The sequence below is a fragment of the Schistocerca gregaria genome, chromosome 2 (genome assembly GCF_023897955.1).
Source record: "Schistocerca gregaria isolate iqSchGreg1 chromosome 2, iqSchGreg1.2, whole genome shotgun sequence".
Taxonomy (NCBI): domain Eukaryota; kingdom Metazoa; phylum Arthropoda; class Insecta; order Orthoptera; family Acrididae; genus Schistocerca; species Schistocerca gregaria.
The window spans coordinates 611,316,527-611,339,810 of NC_064921.1; the positions used below are offsets into that span (position 1 = coordinate 611,316,527).

Sequence of the window (23,284 nt, forward strand, 5' to 3'; positions counted from 1 at the left end):
TAATGAGAAAATAAAAGCTGAAATTCAGCACTGCAATTTAATTTCGATTCAGGTAGATGAAACATTAGACGAGTCATCCAAGAATCAAATGAGTATAATATTCAGATACTATATTACAGAAAAAATTGAAGAAAGATTCGTTGGATTTCACTATGTTTCTGAGATAAAACTGCTGAAGGTTTGTCAAACATTACTCATGCAGTATTGAAAGAATGGAATGTGTAAGAGAAAGTGGTTAGTCAAACATATGACGGCGCTTCAGTAATTGCGGGCAGAGAAAGAGGACTACAACAATTGGTGAAGCAGTTCTGTCCCTATGCGCTGTTTCTCATTGTTAAGCAACCCACTGAATTTGGTACTGTTCATACCTCCAAAATCATACAAGTACGTAGGTTTGTAAGTGATCTTACTGCATTCCATTCGTTTTTCAGCAAATCATCAAAACGAACTGTATTGCTAACGGAGAAGGGATTTAAACTGCCACATACAAGCAATACTTGCTGGAACTTTCGTTCCAGGGCAGTCTCAACAATATCTATTCATTTCTCAGAGCTATATAGTGTTTCAATTACATAATTGATGATACAGACTCTCAGTGGGATCTAGAATCTTTGAGCTGTGCTGTGGGAATGGAACGACGGATGGATGATCCTAAGTTTGTCTAGTTGCTTTACTTCTACCAAGCGTGCTTTGTTTATGTTGATCATGTCTTCAATGTTCTTCAGTCAAAGGCTGTCAGTATAACTGCTTGCCACGACGAAATAAGAACTCTTTTGAGAAACTTACTACAATTAAGAAGGGAAACATTCGTTGATGAATGCATTAAATGCAGCTTGTCTTTGAATGGCAACTTATCATTCTGTGACAGTCAAAAGGCACTAACCTACGAGATACTAGATTTGCACATTGTTCAGATGGAAAGAAAATTTCAAGACTTTCCCCAAATTCAGTTTGTTGAACTTTTGAACGAAAAGTGTTTCCCGAGCTAACAAAAAGAATACCCAAATTAGAAACTGTTTCAGTAATTATAACAGTATCCTTTTTTTAACAAGAACAACTTGAAATTGAACTATGTAACATGTACGATGATGAGAAAAAAAATCTCCAAGGATCCTCTCAAAGTACGTTGTCGACAATGATTTAGACTCTGTTTATGAAGAAACAACGAAGTTCCTGCGTTTGGTTTTGACGCTTCAGTGTGGAACCGCGCGACCGCTACGGTCGCATGTTCGAATCCTGCCTCGGGCATGGACGTGTGTGATGTCCTTAGGTTACTTAGGTTTAAGTAGTTCTAAGTTCTAGGAGACTGATTACCTCAGATTTTAAGTCCCATAGTGCTCAGAGTCCTTTTTTTTTTGGTTTTGACCTTACCCGCAACTGCAGCAAGCAGTGAACGAGGCAGGTGTCCTGTTCGAGCACGTTAGCAATAGAAAAGACACTGCTTGGAGAGCTATCCAGTGATCAGGTCTTTGTAGACCGAGTTATAGACTTATTCGTGGAAACAAAAGACAGGCGCATTGCACTTGTGTACAAGAAAATATAAGTGCTTCTTCTGCTGCTGCTGGAGTTCTCCAAATCTGTCATCGTTTCTCGAACAAGTTAGTTATTATTATTATTATTATTATTATTATTATTATTATTATTATTATCATTATTATTATTAGTTGTTGTGGTAGTGGTAATATGGTAGTAGTTGTTGTTATTTTGTTTGATGCATTTTGTTTCGTTTGTTTAAATTATTATTTACTGTATTATTTTGTCTCCCTGGAAAAACTGCAGTCTCCCAAACCTTTACAACCACGCTACGCCACTGGAGATAACACGCTCGCCGTGCGGGTTAACCGCGCGGTCTCAGGCGACTTGTCACAGTTCGCGGGGCTCCTTCCGTCGGAGGTTCGAGTCCTCTCTCGGGCATGGATTTGTAATTGTCCTTAGCATAAGTCAGTTTAAGTTAGATTAAGTAGTGTGCACGCTTAGGTACCGATAACCTCAACAGTTTGGTCCCACAGAACTTAACACAAATTTCCAAATAACACGCTCATGGAAGGTTGCATTAAGCAGATCTTTCGCTGGGCGAGCGACATGAGGCGTTGCCCCATCTTGCATAAAAACACTAGTTCCTTTACAGCTTAAGTCTTCCAATGAAGGAATCACATACTGCACAAGCAGGTCTCGATAACCTGCAAACGTCACGGTACAACTGGCAGGCCCTTCGAATGTATTTTCTTAAGAGAAGCCGGCCGAGGTGGTCTCGCGGTTCTAGGCGCGCAGTCCGGAACCGTGCGACTGCTACGGTTGCAGGTTCGAATCCTGCCTCGGGCATGGATGTGTGTGATGCCCTTAGGTTAGTTAGGTTTAAGTAGTTTTAAGTTCTAGGGGACTGATGACCACAGCAGTTGAGTCCCATAGTGCTCAGAGCCATTTGAACCATCTTAAGAGAAGAACAGACCGAGAATAAAGGTGCACGTGAATCCACACCACACAGTTACATAAGGCGAGTGCAGTGGCTCTTCGTGCACATCACGCTCTTTAACAGTACTCCAAATTCGACAATTCTATGTATTCACTGCAGTGTATATTGTAAAAGGTGCCTCGTCGCTCTACAGAATATTGTTAGTTAGTTCGTTACGTGTTCCATTGATTAATCTCACGGTAACCGTTATGATGTGGAACGTGTCAAATGCATAAGAAATGCACACATGAATCAAATTATTCCTTTTTTTTTTTTTAAAAAAAAAGGTTCAAATAGCTCTGAGCACTATGAGACTTGACATCTGAGGTCATCAGTTCTCTAGAACTTAGAAGTACTTAAACCTAACTAACCTAAGGACATCACACACATCCATGTCGGAGGCAGGATTCGAACCTGCGACCGTAGCAGCAACGCGGTTCAGGACTGAAGCGTCTAGAACCGCTCGGCCATTTCGGCCGGCTTTTTTTAAAAAAAAGAAGTGGTGCAAAATGCATGTATTTTACCTATAGATTTATTTATTCTTGTTCAACAATTTATCTGTGGTGTAGAAGGAGTTGTCAAGGAGATATGATTTCAGTTTGTTTTTGAAACTGTAGAAGGAGAATGGGTAGCTGTGAGGGATGAAGTAGTGAAGGCAGCAGAGGATCAAATAGGTAAAAAGACAAGGGCTAGTAGAAATCCTTGGGTAACAGAAGAAATATTGAATTTAATTGACGAAAGGAGAAAATATAAAAAACGCAGTAAATGAAGCAGGCAAAAGGGAATACAAACGTCTCAAAAATGAGATCGAGGAAGTGCAAAATGGCTAAGCAGGGGTAAGATAGATACTGCCTACAGGAAAATTAAAGAGACCTTTGGAGAAAAGAGAACCACGTGTATGAATATCAAGAGCTCAGACGGAAACCCAGTTCTAAGCAAAGAAGGGAAAGCAGAAAGGTGGAAGGAGTATATAGAGGGTCTATACAAGGGCGATGTACGTGAGGACAATATTATGGACATGGAAGAGGATGAAGATGAAATGGGAGATGCGATACTGCGTGAAGAGTTTGACAGAGCACTGAAAGACCAAAGTCGAAACAAGGCCCTGGGAGTAGACAACATTCCATTGGAACTACTGACGGCATTGGGAGAGCCAGTCCTGACAAAACTCTACCATCTGGTGAGCAAGATGTATGAGACAGGCGAAATACCCTCAGACTTCAAGAAGAATATAATAATTCCAATCCCAAAGAAAGCAGGTGTTGACATATGTGAAAATTACCGAACCAACAGTTTAATAAGTCGTAGCTGCAAAATACTAATGCGAATTCTTTACAGACGGATGGAAAAACTGGTAGAAGCCGATCTCATCGAAGATCAGTTTGGATTCCGCATAAATGTTGGAACACGTGAGGCAATATTGACCCTACGACTTATCTTAGAATATAGATTAAGGAAAGTCAAACCTACATTTCTAGCATTTGTAGACTTACAGAAAGCTTTTGACCATGTTGACTGGAATACTTACTTACATACTTTTAAATTCAGAAGGTGGCAGGGGTAAAATACAGAGAGCGAAAGGCTATTTACAATTTGTACAGAAACCAGATGGCAGTTATAAGAGTCGAGGGGTATGAAAGGGAAGCAGTGGTTGAGAAGGGAGTGAGACAGGGTTGTAGCCTGTCCGCAATGTTATTCAATCTGTATATTGAGCAAGCAGTAAAGGAAACAAAAGAAAAATTCGGAGTAGGTATTAAAGTCCACGGAGAAGAAATTAAAACGTTGAGGTTCGCCGATGACATTGTAATTCTTTCAGAGACAGCAAAGGACTTGGAAGAGCAATTGAACGGAATGTACAGTGTCTTGAAAGGAGGATACAAGATGAACATCAACAAAAGCAAAACGAGGATAATGAAATGTAGTCGAATTAAGTCGGGTGATGCTGAGGGAATTAGATTAGGAAATGAGACACTTAAAGTAGTAAAGGAGTTTTGCTATTTGGGGAGCAAAATAACTGATGATGGTCGAAGTAGAGAGGATATAAAATGTAGACTGGTAATGGCAAGGAAAGCGTTTCTGAAGAAGAGAAATTTGTTAGCATCGAGTATAGATTTAAGTGTCAGGAAGACGTTTCTGAAAGTGTTTGTATGGAGTGTAGCCATGTATGGAAGTGAAACATGGACGATGAATAGTTTGGACAAGAAGAGAATAGAAGCTTTCGAAATGTGGTGCTACAGACGAATGCTGAAGATTAGGTGGGTAAATCACGTAACTAATGAGGAGGTATTGAATAGAATGTTGGAGAAGAGCAGTTTGTGGCACAGCTTGACAAGAAGAAGGACTGGTTGGTAGGACATGTTCTGAGGCATCAAGAGATTACCAATTTAGCATTGGAGGGCAGTGTGGAGGGTAAAAATCATAGAGGGAGACCAAGAGATGAATATACTAAGCAGATTCAGAAGGATGTAGGTTGCAGTAAGTAGTGGGAGATGAAGAAGCTTGCACAGGATAGAGTAGCATGGAGAGCTGCATCAAACCAGTCTCAAGACTGAAGACAACAACAATAACAACAACAACAGCAACAACTGCTGAGTGCCAGTCAATTTATTTCAACTGGTAATTTATCGAAACGTTTTACAGGAGCATATTTTACCCCTTGCTGTGCCAAAGATGGGTTAAGTAGAGGATAGTGTAAGTCTTTTCTTCTTCTGATATAATCTTGACTGTCACTGTTGTTTTTGAACTGGTCCATGTCGTTGGGAACAAATTTCATTACTGATAAATGTACAGTGAGGCTGTTATAAGAATTCCTAACCTTTTATAAACATATGCCTACAAGATGTGTGACTATCAGCCCCACACACTATTCTAACCTCTTTCTTTTGAGCGGTGAATACTTCTTGTTTAAGTGTTTAGTTGCCCCAAAATATTATTCCATATGACATCAGAGAGTGAAAGTATGAAAAGTATGCTAGTATGCTAATTTGTATATCCTAAAAATTGGCAATTATTCCAATTGCAAAACTTGCTGAACCTAGTCGCTTTAGGAGTTCCAAAATATGAATTTTCCAATTAAGATTCTCATTTATATGTGCAACTGAAAACTTAGTATGTTCTACCCTGGCTACTGACTTCTGTTGATGTGTTATATTTATTCAAGAAACTGTACTTCTTGCAGTAGAAAATTGGATATATGGTGTTTTTTTCAAACTTCAGAACAAGCTCATTCTCAGAAAACCAATCAATAACTTTTGCAAATACATTATTTGTATCATTTTCTATTGGAGTTTCTTTTACTGGGTTAATAATGATGCTGGTATCATCAGCAAACATTGTCAGTTTAGCTTCTTGTTTCAGACAAGAAGGGAGGTCATTCACATATAACAAAAACAGAAGGGGTCCTATGATCGAACCCTGTGGAACACCAAATGTAATTTCACCCCAGTTAGATGAAGTGGGAAGCTTCCTTAAGCCACTTACACCATGTAAAGAAACTTTTTGCTTCCTGTTCTGTAGATATGACTTAAACCACTCATATGCTGTTCCATTTACATTGTAGTATTGTAATTTCTGTAACATAATGTCTTGATTTACACGATCAAATGCTTTGTAAGAGTCGAAGAAAATTCCTTTTGGTGACATTTTACTGTTTAAATACTCTATTATTGTGTGGGAAGTGAAATTGTATATTGCTGTTCCATTAGAACAGCATTTTTGAAATCCGAACTGTGATTTACTAAGTATCCCATTACTGTTGAGACAGCTAACCGCTCTTGAGTACATTACTTTCTGGACGATTTTTGAAGATGCTGTAAGCAAGGAAACTAGGTAGTAATTATTGACATGTGTGAAGTCCCCTTTTTTGTAGAGAGGCTTGGCAGTCGCATATTTTAACTTGTCTGGGAAAATACCTTGAGTTAGCGATGGATATATGACTCAGAACATCAGCTGTAACTGCTCCACATTGTTTTAATATCTTGTTAGAGATGTCACCTACTCCAACAGAACAGGATTCGAACCTGCGACCGTAGCGGTCGCGCGGTTCCAGGCTGTAGCGCCTAGAACCGCTCGGCCACCCCGGCGGGCTAAGTTCTCTGTCACCTGGCTTTGGCTAGCACTTGGTTTCACAGAATTTGTGACCTAATTTCTCCTGAAGCTGCTGGCCTACACACGTCCCACGACTGCTACCTAGAAGCAGAATTCATCTTTTCCTATTCCGATTTTATCCCGACCTGTCTTTTTCCTTTAAACTAACATTCTGCTTCAACCTAGATTCAACTACATCTTGACGAGGCCTTTCCTCTACTACTTCAGTTAGCAACAAACTGATTTACTAGCTGAATTTCTAAAGTCTTTTCAACAGTTTCCCTTTTTCACCCTTTGGTTGATACCTTTTCCTAGCACCCTGTCTCCTTTCCTCCCCTAGCCTATGTAATTGAAAATTCGCGTTTTCTAATTCAGCCTTGAGGGCACAAATTTTTGCTTCCCGTTCAGCGATTTTTTTTTTGTCCTTTCTACACAATCCACATTGCTATGGAAGAGCCTCATTAACTACCCCCGTTTCCTCGTCGCTATATTCACTTCAATGAAATCATAACCTACAGTCTTCACAGAACACCCCCCCCCCCCCACCCCTTCAGATTTCTACGGTAACCACCACATTTGTCACACATGATTTACAGAAAAATTTATGCAAAAATATACACAAGATATACAAGAAAGCGAATAACTAGGCAGAAGAGCTCTGAAGTTTCGCAGCCTGTACTAATACGTAACTAAACGCTAATGTAAACCAACTTTTCAACTTACTTTCGAAAGTTTTCATTAAGTACCTAAACTCTAGATGACAGACACGAATTAATTTAACTTTTAACCTCTAAGTCTTGTCAAAAAATAAAGATCTACACTCTATGCCTAAAATGTTAATAAAACTAACGATTATTGACCTTTACAAAATACTTTCTTTACGATCTTAATGCGAACAGAAAAGCGAAACCCTAGCGAAGAAGTAAATGCACTAGTCTAATATGTAATATTAACTAAATTAATTCGATACTAATCACTCAACAGAACGAGACCTTCGTGGACGAGCGTCTGCCAGAGATATTGGACCAACAGCACGGCCATATGTGACTGACTCGGCTGCCATACGATAATTGCAGCCCACAGTAGTTGCACTTTAATTGTAACCACCCGGTACTTTGAGGATTTCCCTTGGAGCTGCCTCTGTTTCGTGTGACGCAGGAGGGCGAGTTCGCGTGGGACGCGACGATGCAGGGCTACGTGCTGTCGTCGTACTACTACGGCTACGTGGCGATGCAGCTGCCGGGCGGCTACCTGGCGGAGCGGTACGGCGGCCGCTACGTGTGCGGGCCCGGCGTCTTCCTCAGCGGCGTCGCCACGCTGCTCAGCCCGCTGGCCGCGCGCGCGGACGTCTACCTCTTCATGGCCGTGAGGGTGCTCGCCGGCGCCGCCTCGGTCAGCACACTCCTCTCCTCTCACCCTATAAGCCACGCAAACGGCAAATTAGTCACTCACAGGAGACATCACTTTAGTACCGTGTATCTCACCACAACCAAGTCATGAAAACAGCCTCCTCAAGTTTCTCCACAGCTTTCTCCAGGTATGCTTCCGTTGCCTGACAAAAAACTTAAAGGAGAAAACTAAAGGGCAGGAGCAAACGAAATGCAACTTCAACAGTTGAGAGGGTATGCGCTGTAATTTTTGTGATTACAATATAGAGTCTGATTTAGAAAAACTTAGATAGTATGAGCCTACTTACCAACGTGACGTTGCACTCCCTCTCTCCTGGACGCACGCACTGACTCACTTTGGAAGTGTGTCATAAGGCCGTTGTCTCCTCTCCTGGAGCAAGCTGTCCAACAACTGTTGTAACTGGTCCTTCATACCCTGGGTACTGACACTGGGACAGAGGTGTCGGTCGAGCTGGTCGCACACTCGTTCTATTGATCACACACCTAACGATTTTAGTAGCCACAGTAGTACCTCAACTGCACGCAGCCATTTCTTAGAGACAAGTCCTACGTATGGATTACTGGTGTCGTGCTGGAAAGTGGCACCACCATATTGTCACATTAGAAGTGACACATGACGATGGAAGATGTCCGCGACGTACCGTTGTCTCGTCAGAGTTCCCTCAATCATTACCATCTGCCACCTGAACCGAGCGAGGTGGCGCAGTGGTAGCCAATGGACTCGCATTCGGCAGGACGACGGTCAATCCCGCGTCCTGCCATCCTGATTTAGGTTTTCCAAAGTTTCCCTAAATCGCTCCAGGCAAATGCTGGAATGGTTCCTTTGAAAGGGCACGGCCGACTTCCTTCCCCATCCTTCCCTAATCCGATGAGACCGATGACCTCGTTGTTTGGTCTCTTCCCCCCAAACAATCGAGTCCAAATCACCTGAAGTTATACCCAATGGCTCCTCACACCATGACGCCAGAAGTAACATCGCTCTGCCACTCCGAAACACTGGAAGAATGGCGCCTCACCCCATGTCGCCAACTGTGGTCAAATCGTTCAAATGGCTCTGAACACTATGGGACTTAACATCTAAAGTCATCAGTCCCCTAGAACTTAGAACTACTTAAACCTAAGGACACCACACACATCCATGCCCGAGGCAGGATTTGAACCTGCGACCGAAGCGGTCGCGCGGTTCCGCACTGCAGCGCCTACAACCGCTCGGCCACTTCGGCCGGCACTGTGGTCACCTGCGGTCGTTCAGAACTGGACAAAACGCGACTTCATTCATTAGCACACCATGCTCCCCGTTCACGGCGCCATTACAAACGCAGCCGTTTGTGTTGCGGTGTTGACAGCAGCCTACGGTTGGAATAGGAACTCCCTAGGCCAGCTGTTTCTAGTCTCCGAGCAAAGGCGAGGGCTGACACAGAAAGTTGCAGAGGATCAATTACACATTATATAAACTATAGGAGGAAGGGGGTGGGGAGAAAGGAAAGGGAAATACTACTGATATCAGCTGCATGAGGACTTAGTGCAGCATCGCCGGCGACGAGGGAAAATGTGTCCCGAAACGGGATTCGAACATGGGATCTCCTGCTTACAAGGCACTTGCGTTAACCACTGCGCCACCTATACACAGTGTTTATCCCAAATACGCATCCGCAGCTCGTGGTCTAGTGGAGAGCGTTGCTGCCTCTGGATTACGGGGCCCCGGGTTCGATTCCCGGCCGGCTTGGGGATTTTCTCTGCCCGGGGTCTGGGTGTTTCTTTTGTCATGATCATCATCATTCGCGACAGTGGCTAGATTGGACTGGGTAAAAATATTGGGACTTTGCACGGGCGCTGATGACCGCCCAGTTGAGTGCTCGACAAACCAAACGTCATCATGGCAAATTAGCGTGCTATCTTCGCACCCCTCTTGGCCGACCCACATTGCCACTTACCGTCACCTATATGCATTCCATGTCCATGTGCCCCAAGCTTGCTACTTTGAGATTCCCGCAGGAGGTCGGATGTAACTGTACACCCGCACTAAATGTGTTGTATTCATTGTCCATCGAGGTCAATCAATTATCTGAATGCGCCGTGTCTCTCCTTTCAGACACGTCCGAACTCCTACGGGTTTCTCAAAGCAGCGAGCATGGATAACATGGATACGGACTGGGGACAGGTGGCGGTATGTGGGTCGACCGAGAGGCGTTTAGCGAAATTTCGCGCAATTACAATAGACACTGTGTCCAGGAGGCGCTGCGGTTAACGAAAGTGCCTAGTAAGCAGGAGATCCCGCGTTTCAAATGGTTCAAATGGCTCTGAGCGCTAGGGGACTTAACATCTATGGTCATCAGTCTCCTAGAACTTTGAACTACTTAATCCTAACTAAGGACATCACACAACACCCAGTCATCACGATCCGCGTTTCAATCTTGGTCTGGTACACATCTTCGATCCCCGTCGCTGATGCTGCACAGTGCCCTGACGTAACTGATATCAATAATCCCTTCATTTTCCTTACCCCCCCCCTCCCTCCCCCTATTCTTCAAATGGTTCAAATAGCTCGGAGCACTATGGGACTTAACATCTCAGGTCATCAGTCCCCTAGAACTTAGAACTACTTAAACCTAACTAACCTACGAACATGACACACATCCATGCCCGAGGCAGGATTCGAATCTGCAACCGTAGCGGTCGCGCGGTTCCAGACTGAAGCGCGTAGAACCGCTCGCCACTCCGGCCGGCACACTTCTTAATTCTCTAATGGCACGCAATTGACTGCCTCATACACACTATTTCGCTGCCATAACTTACGTCACCGACGGACAGTCACATAACCGGCTAGTACCAGTCCTAAGCCATATACAGGGTGTTACAAAAAGGTACGGCCAAACTCTCAGGAAACATTTTTCACACACAAAAAAATATGTTATGTGGACATGTGTCTGGAAACGCTTACTTTCCATGTTAGACCTCATTTTACTACTTCTCTTCAAATCACATTAATCATGGAATGGAAACACACAGCAACCGAACGTACCAGCGTGACTTCAAACCCTTTGTTACAGGAAATGTTCAAAATGTCCTCCGTTAGCGAGGATACATGCATCCACCCTCAGCTGCTGATAGTGCCTGCACACGTTGTACGTGGTACGGAATCAACTGGTTCCCCCCGTAGCACTCTCCATACAGTGACGTGGTCAACGTTACCTTGTACAGCAGCAACTTCTGTGACACTGACATTAGGGTTATCGTCAACTGCACGAAGAGTTGCGTCGTCCATTGCAGGTGTCCTCGTCGTTCTAGGTCTTCCCCAGTTGCGAGTCATAGGCTGGAATGTTGCGTCCTCCCTAAGACGCCGATCAATTGCTTCGAACGTCTTCCTGTCGGGACACCTTCGTTCTCGAAATCTGTCTCGATACAAACGTACCGCGCCACGGCTATTGTCCCGTGCTAATCCATACATCAAATGGGCATCTGCCAACTCCGCATTTGTAAACATTGCACTGACTGCAAAACCGCGTTCGTGATGAATACTAACCTGTTGATACTACGTACTGATGTGCTTGATGCTAGTACTGTAGAGCAATGAGTCGCATGTCAACACGAGCACCGAAGTCAACATTACCTTCCTTCAATTGGGCCAACTGGCGGTGAATCGAGGAAGTACAGTACATACTGACGAAACTAAAATGAGCTCTAACATGGAAATTAAGCGTTTCCGGACACATGTCCACATAACATCTTTTCATTATTTGTGTGTGAGGAATGTTTCCTGAAAGTTTGGCCGTACCTTTTTGTAACACCCTGTATAGCGCCACATAGAGACCATCGTGCTCTTTCAATGGTGAGCTTAATTACGTGTGACAAAGCTGAAATTACATTAATGACGTAGCATTCATTTCAATTTAGATAGTATACACAGTTCGCGTAATTTGCAATTGCAGTGATGTCGATGTAAATTAGTACGGGATACCATATAATACTTGCATATTTAACCACCACCGAAGCCGTGATTGATTTATATTTATAAAATATAAAGGAAAATATTAGTCTTCAGTCACAATTGCAGTTTTTATTTAGTAAAACAGGATTCATGTTGAGCACAGAAGGCTCGCCTTGATGTCCAGTACCGTAATCCACTGAAGATGGACCTCCATGCTCGAAATGTACTTTTTTTAATAAAACCAACGTTATGACTGAAGGCAGATGTTTATCCTTTAAACGGAGACGTGCTGAGAAGTAATTCATCTGATTTTTTAATGTGAAAACCTTTAAAACTTATTCAATAACACAGACTTTATTAACATTCTTATCTTTATTCTTCATGTCTCCATGTTTGCAGCTGCATGTAGACAGCTGCGAATTGTAGCTTGTAACCTGGCGGTGCGTGAGAAACAGCGTGCTGTAATCGAATTTCGGATTCGGAGAGGTCGTCCACAGGGGGACCACCCTCTCCGTCAGCGTGGCAATGCCAGATCACACATGAACGCTGTTAACATCTGCAACAATCAGACACCTTGACTTCATTGTTATTGATCATCCTCCTTACCCTCCGACTTGGCACCATCCGATTTTGATCCGTTTCCAAAACTGAAAGAACACCTTCCTGCACTTCGCTTTGGTAGTGATGAAGAGGTGGAAGCAGAGATGAGGTTGTGGTTCCGTTAACAAATTCAAACATTCTGCAAGGGACGGTATCAACAAACTGGTTGCTTGTTGGCAGAAATGTATTCTTCGCTAGGGTGACAATGTTCACAAATGTAAGTGACGCTCAAAAATAAACAAGCCGGAATCTGGAATGCGCAAACCGGTGATAGGAGGGTAATATCACGGCTTGTGTAACGAGGTGTGGTTCCGACCAGAGCGTGGAAGTTCACAGCCCGTCGCTAGAGGGCACGCGTGCACGTCACGTGACCACACAGAGCTAGCAGTAGCATGCATCAATCGTCCAACGCTGCCAGTCCCATTGCGAACAGTGACATGTATGCATCAAGAGAAGAGCAAAGAGGTGTTGGTTCGCTTTCTGACAGCGGAAGGAGTAGGAGGAACGGACATTCATCGACGAATGTCAGAAGTGTACAGCGAACACTGCATGTCCCTTGCAAGGGTCACGGCGTGGCACAAGCGCTTCAGGGAAAGACAGGTGTCGTTAGCCGAAGATGCACGGTCTGGAGCACCACACTGCATTACCGATGACATCGTCCAGCTGATGGATGCACTCATTACCAAGGACCGCTGAGCGACAGTGAAAGCCATAGCCGCCGTGGTCGGATTGAGCGTCGGAAGTGTTCTCACTATCATGGAGGAACGACTGCACATGCACAAGGTGTGTGCCCAATGAGTACCCCAGTCTTCAGCCACACCAGCCAGCATGTCGAGTGGCCCACTGTCTTGTTCATCTACAGCGCTATGTTCCCGAGGGGAATGCGTTCCTGGCGCGAGTGGTGGCTGGAGAGAAGTCATGGTTCGGACCAGAATCAAAACAAAAAAATCTCCAATGGAAACATCCAGGGTCACTACCACCAATAAAAGCCATGGCCATTCACACAAGTGCAGGAAAGGTTATGCTCACGTTCTTCTTTGACTAAGATGGCCTCCTTCTGATTCACTTCCTGCAGCACGGGACAACAGCAAACGCCTAGCGTTACTCGCAAACCCTGACCATCCTTCGCCAAGCGATCAAATCAAAACTACCAGACAATCTCACCCGTGATGTCATTCTGCTCCACGACAAAGCAAGCCTCGTATTGACAACACAGTCGCGACACTCCTGCAGAAATTCAAGTGGGAGGTTCGTGGCCACCCTCCATACAGTCCGGACCTCTCTCCCTGTCATTACGCCATTTTTGGACCCCTTAAAAAGGTTCTGAGTGGCAAACGATTCACTTCGGACGACGATGTCCAGCTGTATGTGCGGAACTCGTAAATATCGCAGCCCCTGGAATTTTATGAGACAGCCATTCACCGCCATATGTCTCAACAGCCAGGGTCAATACTTCTAACATACAGGTACTGGTTTCTGTAATTATGCCTCCGGCTCGTTTCTTTTTGAACGCCCCTTATATATATGTAGACATGAAGAATAAATATGTAGAATGTTAATAACGTTTCTTTTATCTAAAAACCTTTAACAGTTTTCACATAAGATGTTCGGAGGCATTACTTTTCAGCATGTCCTCGTACATTTCACACTGTAGCTTAATTGATTAAGGAATAACACGAAATTTGTTTTTCTGTCGGCAGCTGCGTTATGGACAGATTATAGATGGAAATATCGGTTTTAATAGCAGCTTCAAGTATGACAAACCCCAATTAGTTCAGTAACGCATTTATTTATTACGTATAGTAAGACTAATCTGTCATTGTTGCATTTTAGAACCGGTAGGTTAACAGCAACGGGTACTTCTCACCTAGGACAGGTAAAGCAGATGAAAGCGTTATACGAGGGAACGAATTAGATGCTGTAACATAATTATAATGTAACGAAGTGAAATTATTAGCAGTTATGCTCACAATAATGCAGGAAATGTGACGAAGCAATACGGTCTATTTTCGGTAGGGTCAGGGTTTAGATCCTAGTGAAGTGTTCCCATTGTTTCCGTAAATAACTTTAGGTAAATCCAAGGATTATTACGATTACTACCTACTATCAAATATTGTGATTGTGCATTTACAGCCAAAGAAATACCAACGGAATTTGGAGAGCTTAAGTTCGGATAAACATTGTTTGTTTATGTTATGCAAGTACATCATGAAACAAATAACTCAAAAAGGAACTGTTGTTTTACAATGACGTATTCGACACATTCGTACTCTTATTTTAAAGCGAAACGTTCAGAATCTACCGCTTTCTGTTCTGATTCCGATGGAAAAAATACTTTTAAATGGTGAAAGATCATTTACATGTGTTACTAGCCGTCTTGTGTTTTCATTTGACTTCACAGACACCAAAGAATCATACTTGCTACGAACGTTTCATTATATTTTGATACAACTATAAGAACTGACGAACAAAAATTTTGTCACCCTCTTTCTCTGATGGGAGAAGACGGAATCGAATGTCATATCTCAGCTGAGAAACGTTAACATTCGCACTTTTGAATGCAAACAAGGATTCTAATCTCATCTTTATTTAGTGATACAGGAAATTATGCCATCGTTATTCGTAAGTAGTAATTACTAAAAGTGTGCATTATTTTTAAAACTCTGTCGTGACACCACAATCATGTCAGTGCAATGTCTAGTAGGTGAAATTTGGGCATCCAGCCAGATTAGATTCAGTGATTGATTTTCGACTCATGATGTTTCGACGACTACCCTCGTCGTTTTTATTGCTGATTTGAACACTAAATCCAGATGTTTTCTGTCTGGGAGTCAACCATACAGAGAGATCTGTTTGCCTTAAGCTTCTTTGGAATCCACAAATTCTAGTTTCTGGTGAAGTTTGTGGATACTTGTACGCCAAAAATAATGCTCTCACAGCAATAATGTAGAGCAAGAACCTGAGATACTACTTTACTTTGTTTTCCTAATAGCTGAATGTATTCCAGTATGGTTCCGAAATAATATATTAGTTATAAAACTCTCATCTTTCTTCATCATCATCATCATGTCCTTCTTCTTCTTCTTCTTCTTCTTCTTCTTCTGCCAATCCAGGCTTAGTCCTTATGGCCTTACCATCTCTTGCTAGACTTTCACACACTCCCTCCTCCAATGGGATTATATTCCATCGCTAGTCGAGGGATTCTCTGAAGTAAATTCGCAGTACCTATTCTTACCAGTCCTTCGTTGGATTGCTTTTCCATTGAATGGCTTTACTCCCAGGTCTTTTCTTATTTCTTCATTTATTACTTTGTCTTCCCTCGTACAGCCTTTCATTAATGTAAGGAACATCATTTTTGATGTTTCAAATTGTCGTAAGACTTTTAATGTCCAACTTTCTGCTCCATACTGTACTGTGAGTAGTGCCATGACTTACAGATTTCATTTGGGTTTCTCTTCTGGTTTTGCCTCTTCTTCCTTTTATCACGCCACATACATGTTAACAGGCGTTAATTTTCTTATTTTTGTCTTTCTCTTCTTCAAAAGTTACCGTATCCAGATACTGGACATGGGACACATGTATTATCATTATGTTACTGATGATTAATTAAGTTCTTCTAGGATATTTTCCTAAAAAGATAGCTTTTGTTTTTGTTGTTGATACCTTCAGGTTATAATTTAAACTTACGCTGTGTAATCTGTTTATCACTCTGTACTGCCTCTTCACATGTCTCACCAGTTTTTCTTCTAACAGACTCTTAAGTTCACGTCATACAAGTTACTTTCTTAAATTGTTTGCGAATTGTTATACTAGATCATTTATTTTACCGTGACGTTTTGAAGATGTTTGTGGACGAGTTGTTATACATAATTTATTTTACTGTGCTTGTTTTGATGATGTTGATTGTTATTTTTTCATATAGTTTACTCCACTGTGCCTTGTTTATAAATACTGTTCAGATAACCACTGGAAAATAAAAGTGCAACTAGTGCTCTTATTTTTAAGAAAAATAATTGTTGCAAAACTTAAGGTAAGTCGGGGGAAGACGTCATAGTTCGGGAATTTTCTTCCATGACGGTTGAACCTCCCATCTAAAAGACTTAAATTCCGTTTGATTTACAGTATGATTCTGTATTTAACTGCACTGGCGTTATAAACAGTAAATATATGAATAAATGATAGACAAATTGTGATACTGAAAGCACTGCTCAGCTGGCATTTTCCACTGATGTTTGGGTAAGATGGCACTGTACTGGGGAAGATGCAACTGTGTGAAAGAAACAAAATTTAGAAAGCAATTAAGTATAACACAGCAAAACTAATTTCTTTTGACTATGAGAAATACAAAGAAGAACAGTCTGTCAGTTTGAAACTGGTTATTGCTAGATCAATGACCGAGCGAAGTAGCGCAGTGGGTAACACACTGGGTTCGCATTCGGGAGGACGACGTTTCAATCCCGCGTCCGGCCATCCTGATTGATGTTTTCTGTGATTTCCCTAAATTGCTCCAGGCAAATGCCGGGATGGTTCCTTTGAAAGGGCACGGCCGACTTCCTTCCCCGCCCTTCCCTAAGCCCATGAGACCGATGACCTCGCTGTCTAGTCTCCTCTCCCAACCCTAGATTAATCCTTTCATTTGCTGTTCAGTGCTACCTGAGCCATGTTTTAAAAATATTTCAATAGTCACTGCCATTTCCACAGTCCTCATGTAACCATAGGTCCTTTTTGTCATGAAAGGAGCACTTACTGGCAAGACAAATATCATCGCTGCCATTCTCTCCACTTGTGTTACTCAGATGCAAAGATTTCTCACTGTTTGAAGATGAATTGCTTGGCAGTCTCAACTTCTTCCTTAGCAGAATACGGCGTTTTGACCTGTTTTTTGCGCTTTTGTCTCTCATCTGCCGTCTTTTGGCACTGCTCGTTATAACCTGTCAAATTTGCGTTTTCCTCTTGGTTGACCTAAATGCTGAAGTTTTAGGAATAAGACTTACGTCATCAAAAGAGGAACTATTAGATTGTTCTGCACGACTTATGGATAGTCCTGCATTGCATATACCTTCCGCTGCTTTAAGAGTGGTTGGTGGTCGGGCAGACGCAGGCTTTGAAACACGGCTTGTGGATGGTACAGCAAAATTACTAGACTGCTCTACATTGCATGTCGGTGTTACGTTTGCTGCTATTTCCAATTGTCGGGTGCTGCAATTTCGTGGTCTGGGATTTTATATGTGTGATGTGGAGAAACCTCACAGGCCGAAAATGCAAGAATGCCGTTATTCACAGCTGGAGCAACAGTCCTTGCAGAACTCAACAGTTTTCCAAACTGCAGACGAGTAACTTTGCGGTCTGGACGGTGAACACAACTGTTGATAGCGTGTTGCCAAAATGTTTTAAGGGCTTGAAGGAGGCCTGATCTAGGGGTTACAAGTATTGCGTGGTATAGCTAGGTAGGAAGAAGAGAATAATGTGATTCTCAGCTGCAAAATTAAGAAGACTGACTCCAGAACAGTGTGACCTGTGGCCTTCCAGAACCAACAATAGTTTGCCAGATTCCTCCAAGGAATGGTTTGGTTGTGGTTGTTGTGTGCGTACTCCTGAGATGCAAAATTAAAGTCCTCATGATCGGATAATGGAGTTAATATCCGTATGCAGTCATGAGAATTTACTTTTGAAATGTCATAAACAGTTGCGCAGCTGATAATATCTTATTAAGTCTGAATTTAACAGGTGTGGGCCAACCTTTACAAGTTAATAGTCATGCATGAAGTACACAGGTCAACCACCAAACGACAGCAAATTTTAGTTAAGGGAGGCATCTAACTATTAAATGAAAATGCACACTTATAAAAGATACTGTTTATTTCCCTTAACGAGCATTCAGGTGGAAGATCTACAACGAGATAGCAATGAATGCCAAGGTAGGGAACAGTTATGTATACTCCCGATCTTGGTAGCAATTTTAGGATCAAAAAAATGTTAATGAGAAGTGAACTCAGAAGAACAAATACTGTTCCCAGACGCAAAGTACATCCTATAAATTAAACAACTAAGTGCTGCCATCAGTTAGCGAAACAACTAACTCTGCAGAGTTAACAAATATCGTGACCCTGAACTATCCCACGGAAACACCTTGCTGGCCGAGTCTCACCAAATGTGAGCGGCAGTTAGCGGCGTGCTGGGCCCATCTTCGCGTATGTGGTCCGCGAGGATGCCAGCAAGACCGTTGCCTCTGGAGGCAGGAGGCAGAGTGCTTCTAAATTGAAACGCTAATTTCTCTCTCAAGTTTTGGAAAATCTTCAAGCCATCCATCAATGACGGTAATGATTGTGAGTTCTCTCCAGTCTCTAGGTGGTCTGATGGGTCGGTTACCGCTGTAAGCGAAGGATCGGATCAGTTTTGATCCCCGCCATCTGTCTCATGATGACGGTAGCGAAATGATGGAATGGATGGATCCTAATTTTAAGTGTTTAGCTGATGATGTTGTGTTAGAGTTGTGATGTATGTATAGGTTTGGTGTTAGCTTTAAGGAAATTAGCTTCTGGGGTTGGGTGGATTTGGCCTAAATTTCTGGTGAGGTAGTGGTTGGAATCGTATGTTTGAAAGCTAGCCAAGTTTTGCCGAGATTGTGACCACCACCCCAATGAAATTCCAAGATTTCGACAGAGCGCTAGCAGTAGTGAGACTCTTCGTTTATTTTGTAGCATCTCAACTGTTATTCACTGAAACTATGATGACAGGGATGTAGAGAAGAATGTGTCAGCAGTGACGAGCTAAAAACGCTGTGTGAAAAATAAAATAGCGGATCAGTTAGTAAATCCGTTTACAATCTCCGCAGCATTCCATACCAGGCGCACATCACAAAATTGATCTTTTTTTAACTTCTAAATACGGCCCAGTTGGTATTTCACTTGTTGTTTCCTTGAAGGTGCAGTAGCGAAACCTGGGAAACGGCAGTATTTTGGTAGTACTGTTTCTGTTTGTTTGTTATGCTATGTAACAGACAGTAAACCTTTGCAATTCAGTATAAGAAAAGGCGACGGGTCACGCGAATTCTGTCCCTGACTGCACATCCTGTATTGGCTCCGACTGAGGAAAACGATGCACGATATTTCCAGGTGTATTTTGTATCCTTATAATTGCGTTAGCAGAATGTCTCTTAGGACTATCACTGTACTTCAAATCGTTTTGTTGATCACTTATGAAAAAGTATACGTTCGAGTTTCACTCATTGTTAGGAACAGAAAGTTTATTTTGGAATGAGGAGAGTTTCATACCTGTTTTTTTTTTCATGAAAAAGACACCAAGGTCAACCACAAGTAGTGGGATAGAAATATGTGATTATTCGTGAAAGTAAACCAGTCGAATATTGCAAACTATTTGTTTTAAGAGGATTTGAACGTAATAATAGAAACAAAGCAGCGTGAACAATCATTGCAATAGATCTACGTTTTATGTTGTAAAGAAAAGAAAACTTCCGATAGCCTTAACCGAGAAGCAAGTGTAGCATCCATCTGAAAGAACAACAATGAGAAACTAAATCAACATAGGAATATAAATCGAAGCACAGTTCGTGATTAAAGGCCCACCGCGTTTGTAGCTTTAACGTTTCATGCTTCGATGGTTAAGTAATGTTACACTAGATAATAACAACGTGAGTACTGATAATCTTCCTCGTTCTTCAATGTCAGTTTATCAATCTCATGATGAATAAAAGCACTCCATTGCAAGAGCTTTGCTAGTATCGGCATGACAACATACAATCACGTGATGAGCTGTTCTTTCCTTGAGGTAACCATCAGGTGCACTTTTGTCGCATTAACGCCTCATGAATTGGGAGCTCCATTTCAAGTATGACGTTAAATGCCTCCAAGTGTTGAAAGACAACTGGGACAGTACCAAACAAAAATTCAACTAAGATGAAATTTTACAAATTTCCCCGCTAATGACACAGACAAAATCGATTAAAATTTACTGGAAGATTTCATAACTTTAAATTTTAAGCATACTGATTATAAATACATAACAGTATAACCTACTTAAAGAGGAAACTTCGAGAGTCTTCCAAAACCTTCCATGCGCTCTATAGAAACTGGACATGTAATATAACAGATATATAGGTGCAAGTCACGTGACCCAGAAGACTTCTCAAATAATTCCTGTGGAGTGTTCTCAGTACCTTTCTAATTCGGCATGTCGTTTCTTGCAACCTGGAGGTATTTTTGTCTCACCCCAGGCAGAATTCCACAGTATCCACGCACTGAGAGATTCGACGAATGGAGTGGTCATTCACAGAAAATGTTATCTGCCGACGATGGACGACCATTCCTGGCAGCGGCCTAGCGGTTCTAGATGCTTCAGTCTCTAACTGCACGACCGCTACGGTCGCAGGTTCGAGTCCTGCCTCGGGCATGGACGTGTGTGATGTCCTTAGGTTAGTTAGTTTTAAATATTTCTAAGTTCTAGGGGACTTATGACCTCAGATGTTAAGTCCCATAGTGCTCAGAGCCATTTGAACCACTTTTGAACCATTCCTGGCATTTCTACAGTATTGCACTTTACTTTTAGACTCTCTTATGCTTGATGGAAAATGAGCACTTGTTCTATTTTTTTCGCTGTGTGTTGAGGCATTAATTAATACGTCTCATGTGATAACATTCCCTGCGAAGAAAAATGAGTCAGACACACGTGGTTTTATAACCAGCAACAAACACATTTACTTCTTAATTGCTACCATAGATTTAAAAGCTTGTAGAAATGTTATCAATTTCTCATATGGGGATAGGTCAGTACTGACTTATACACATAAATATGAGCAATATATCCCTTTCATCACTCATAATAATTCATTCTGTGACACACTGGCGCTGTTCATTAATGTTCTTCTAATTCACATAAAATATCTGTTTCTGTACGGAATCAGTAGGCAGCATTTAGCCATTTGGTTTTCTACACGAACCGTTTCAGTCGCTTCCCTGGAATCCTCTTCACTCCTCTGCAGCCACTAGTTGGATCCACGTACGGATTTCTGTAGATTCCCTAGGAAAATCACACTGTCGTCTGTAGACTGTGCAGTTAAATGCAATAACTGAAATTGTTCTTCCTACGTTGTAAATTCAGGTATTTGTGTTTACTGCCATATCAAATCGTCCATGTCACTATACGTGCAGCAGAGAAATACACATAATCATTTTATTTTCGTAAGATATGATAATTTATATTGTCCCAATAATTTATTACCTTCTTAGTGTAATGGTTGCTTCCCAGATAATCGGCACCTTGCAATCCTAAATAACAAAAGAACGGGATTATGTACAATGTACATACCTGAGGATGCAGCATTATCATTGACTTTTATCAGTAAAGTAGCTACACTACTGGCCATTACACCAAGAAGAAATTCAGATGATAAACGGGTATTCATTGGACAAATATATTATACTACAACTGACATGTGATTACATTTTCACGAAATTTGGGTGCATAGATCCTGAGAAATCAGTACCCAGAATCAAACATCTCTGGCCGTAATAAAGGCCTTGATACGCCTGGGCATTGAGTCAAACAGAGCTTGGATGGCGTGTACAGGTACAGCTGCCCATGCAGCTTCAACACGATACCACAGTTCATCAAGAGTAGTGACTGGCGTGTTGTGACGAGCCAGTTGCTCGACCACCATTGACCAGACGTATTCAATTGGTGAGAGATCTGGAGAATGTGCTGGCCATGGCAGCAGTCGAACATTTTCTGTATCCAGAAAGGCCCGTGCAGGACCTGCAACATGCGGTCGTGCATTATCCTGCTGAAATGTAGGGTTTCGTAGGGATCGAATTAAGGGTAGAGCCACGGGTCGTAACACATCTGAAATGTAACGTCCACTGTTCAAAGTGCCGTCAATCCCAACAAGAGGTGCCCGAGACGTGTAACCAATGTCACCCCATACCATCACGCAGGGTGATACGCCAGTATGGCGATGACGAATACACGCTTCGAATGCGCGTTCATCGCGATGTCGCCAAACACAGATGCGACCATGATGATGCTGTAAACAGAACCTGGATTCATCCGAAGAAATTACGTTTTGCCATTCGTGCACCCAGGTTCGTTGTTGAGTGCACCATCGCAGGCGCTCCTGTCTGTGATGCAGCGTCAAGGGTAACCGCAGCCATGGTCTCCGAACTGATAGTCCATGCTCCTGCAAACGTCGTCGACTTTTCGTGCAGATGGTTGTTGTGTTCCAATGTCCTCACTGTTGACTCAGGGATCGAGATGTGGCTGCTCGATCCGTTACAGCCATGCGGATAAGATGCCTGTCATCTCGACTGCTAGTGATACGGGGCCGTTGGGGTCCAGCACGGCGTTCGATGTTACCCTCCTGAAACCACCGATTCCATGCTCTGCCAGCAGTCATTGGATCTCGACCAATGCGAGCAGCTGTGTTGCGATACGATAAACCGTAATCGCGACAGGCTACAATCCGACCTTTATCAAAGTCGAAAACGTGATGGTACGCATTTCTCCTCCTTACCCGAGGCATCACAACAACGTTTCACCAGGCAACGCCAGTCAACTGCTGTTTGTGAGTGAGAAATCGTTTGGAAACTTTCCTCGTGTCACCACGTTGTAGGTGTCGCCACCGGTGCCAACCTTGTGTGAATGCTCTGAAAAGCTAATCGTTTGCATATCACAGTACCTTCTTCCTGTCTGTTAAATTTCGCGTCTGTAACACGTCATCTTCGCGGTTTAGCAATTTGCATGGCCAGTAGTGTAGGAAGCGTACAAAAACTGTGGCCGTTGGAAGTTAGGTTTCAA

At 42.6% G+C, this 23,284-nt stretch overlaps 1 protein-coding gene across 2 annotated transcripts in view; it reads left to right on the forward strand.

Moving 5' to 3' along the window:
• The window catches only part of LOC126336255 (sialin-like), a 150,464-nt gene that overhangs the window by 48,759 nt on the left and 78,421 nt on the right, over nt 1-23,284 (forward strand). For both annotated transcript variants that reach the window (XM_049999750.1, XM_049999751.1), the window contains exon 3: nt 7,697-7,930. In XM_049999750.1, coding sequence (XP_049855707.1) covers nt 7,697-7,930 — 234 coding nt within the window. The remainder of the gene's footprint in view (nt 1-7,696; nt 7,931-23,284) is intronic.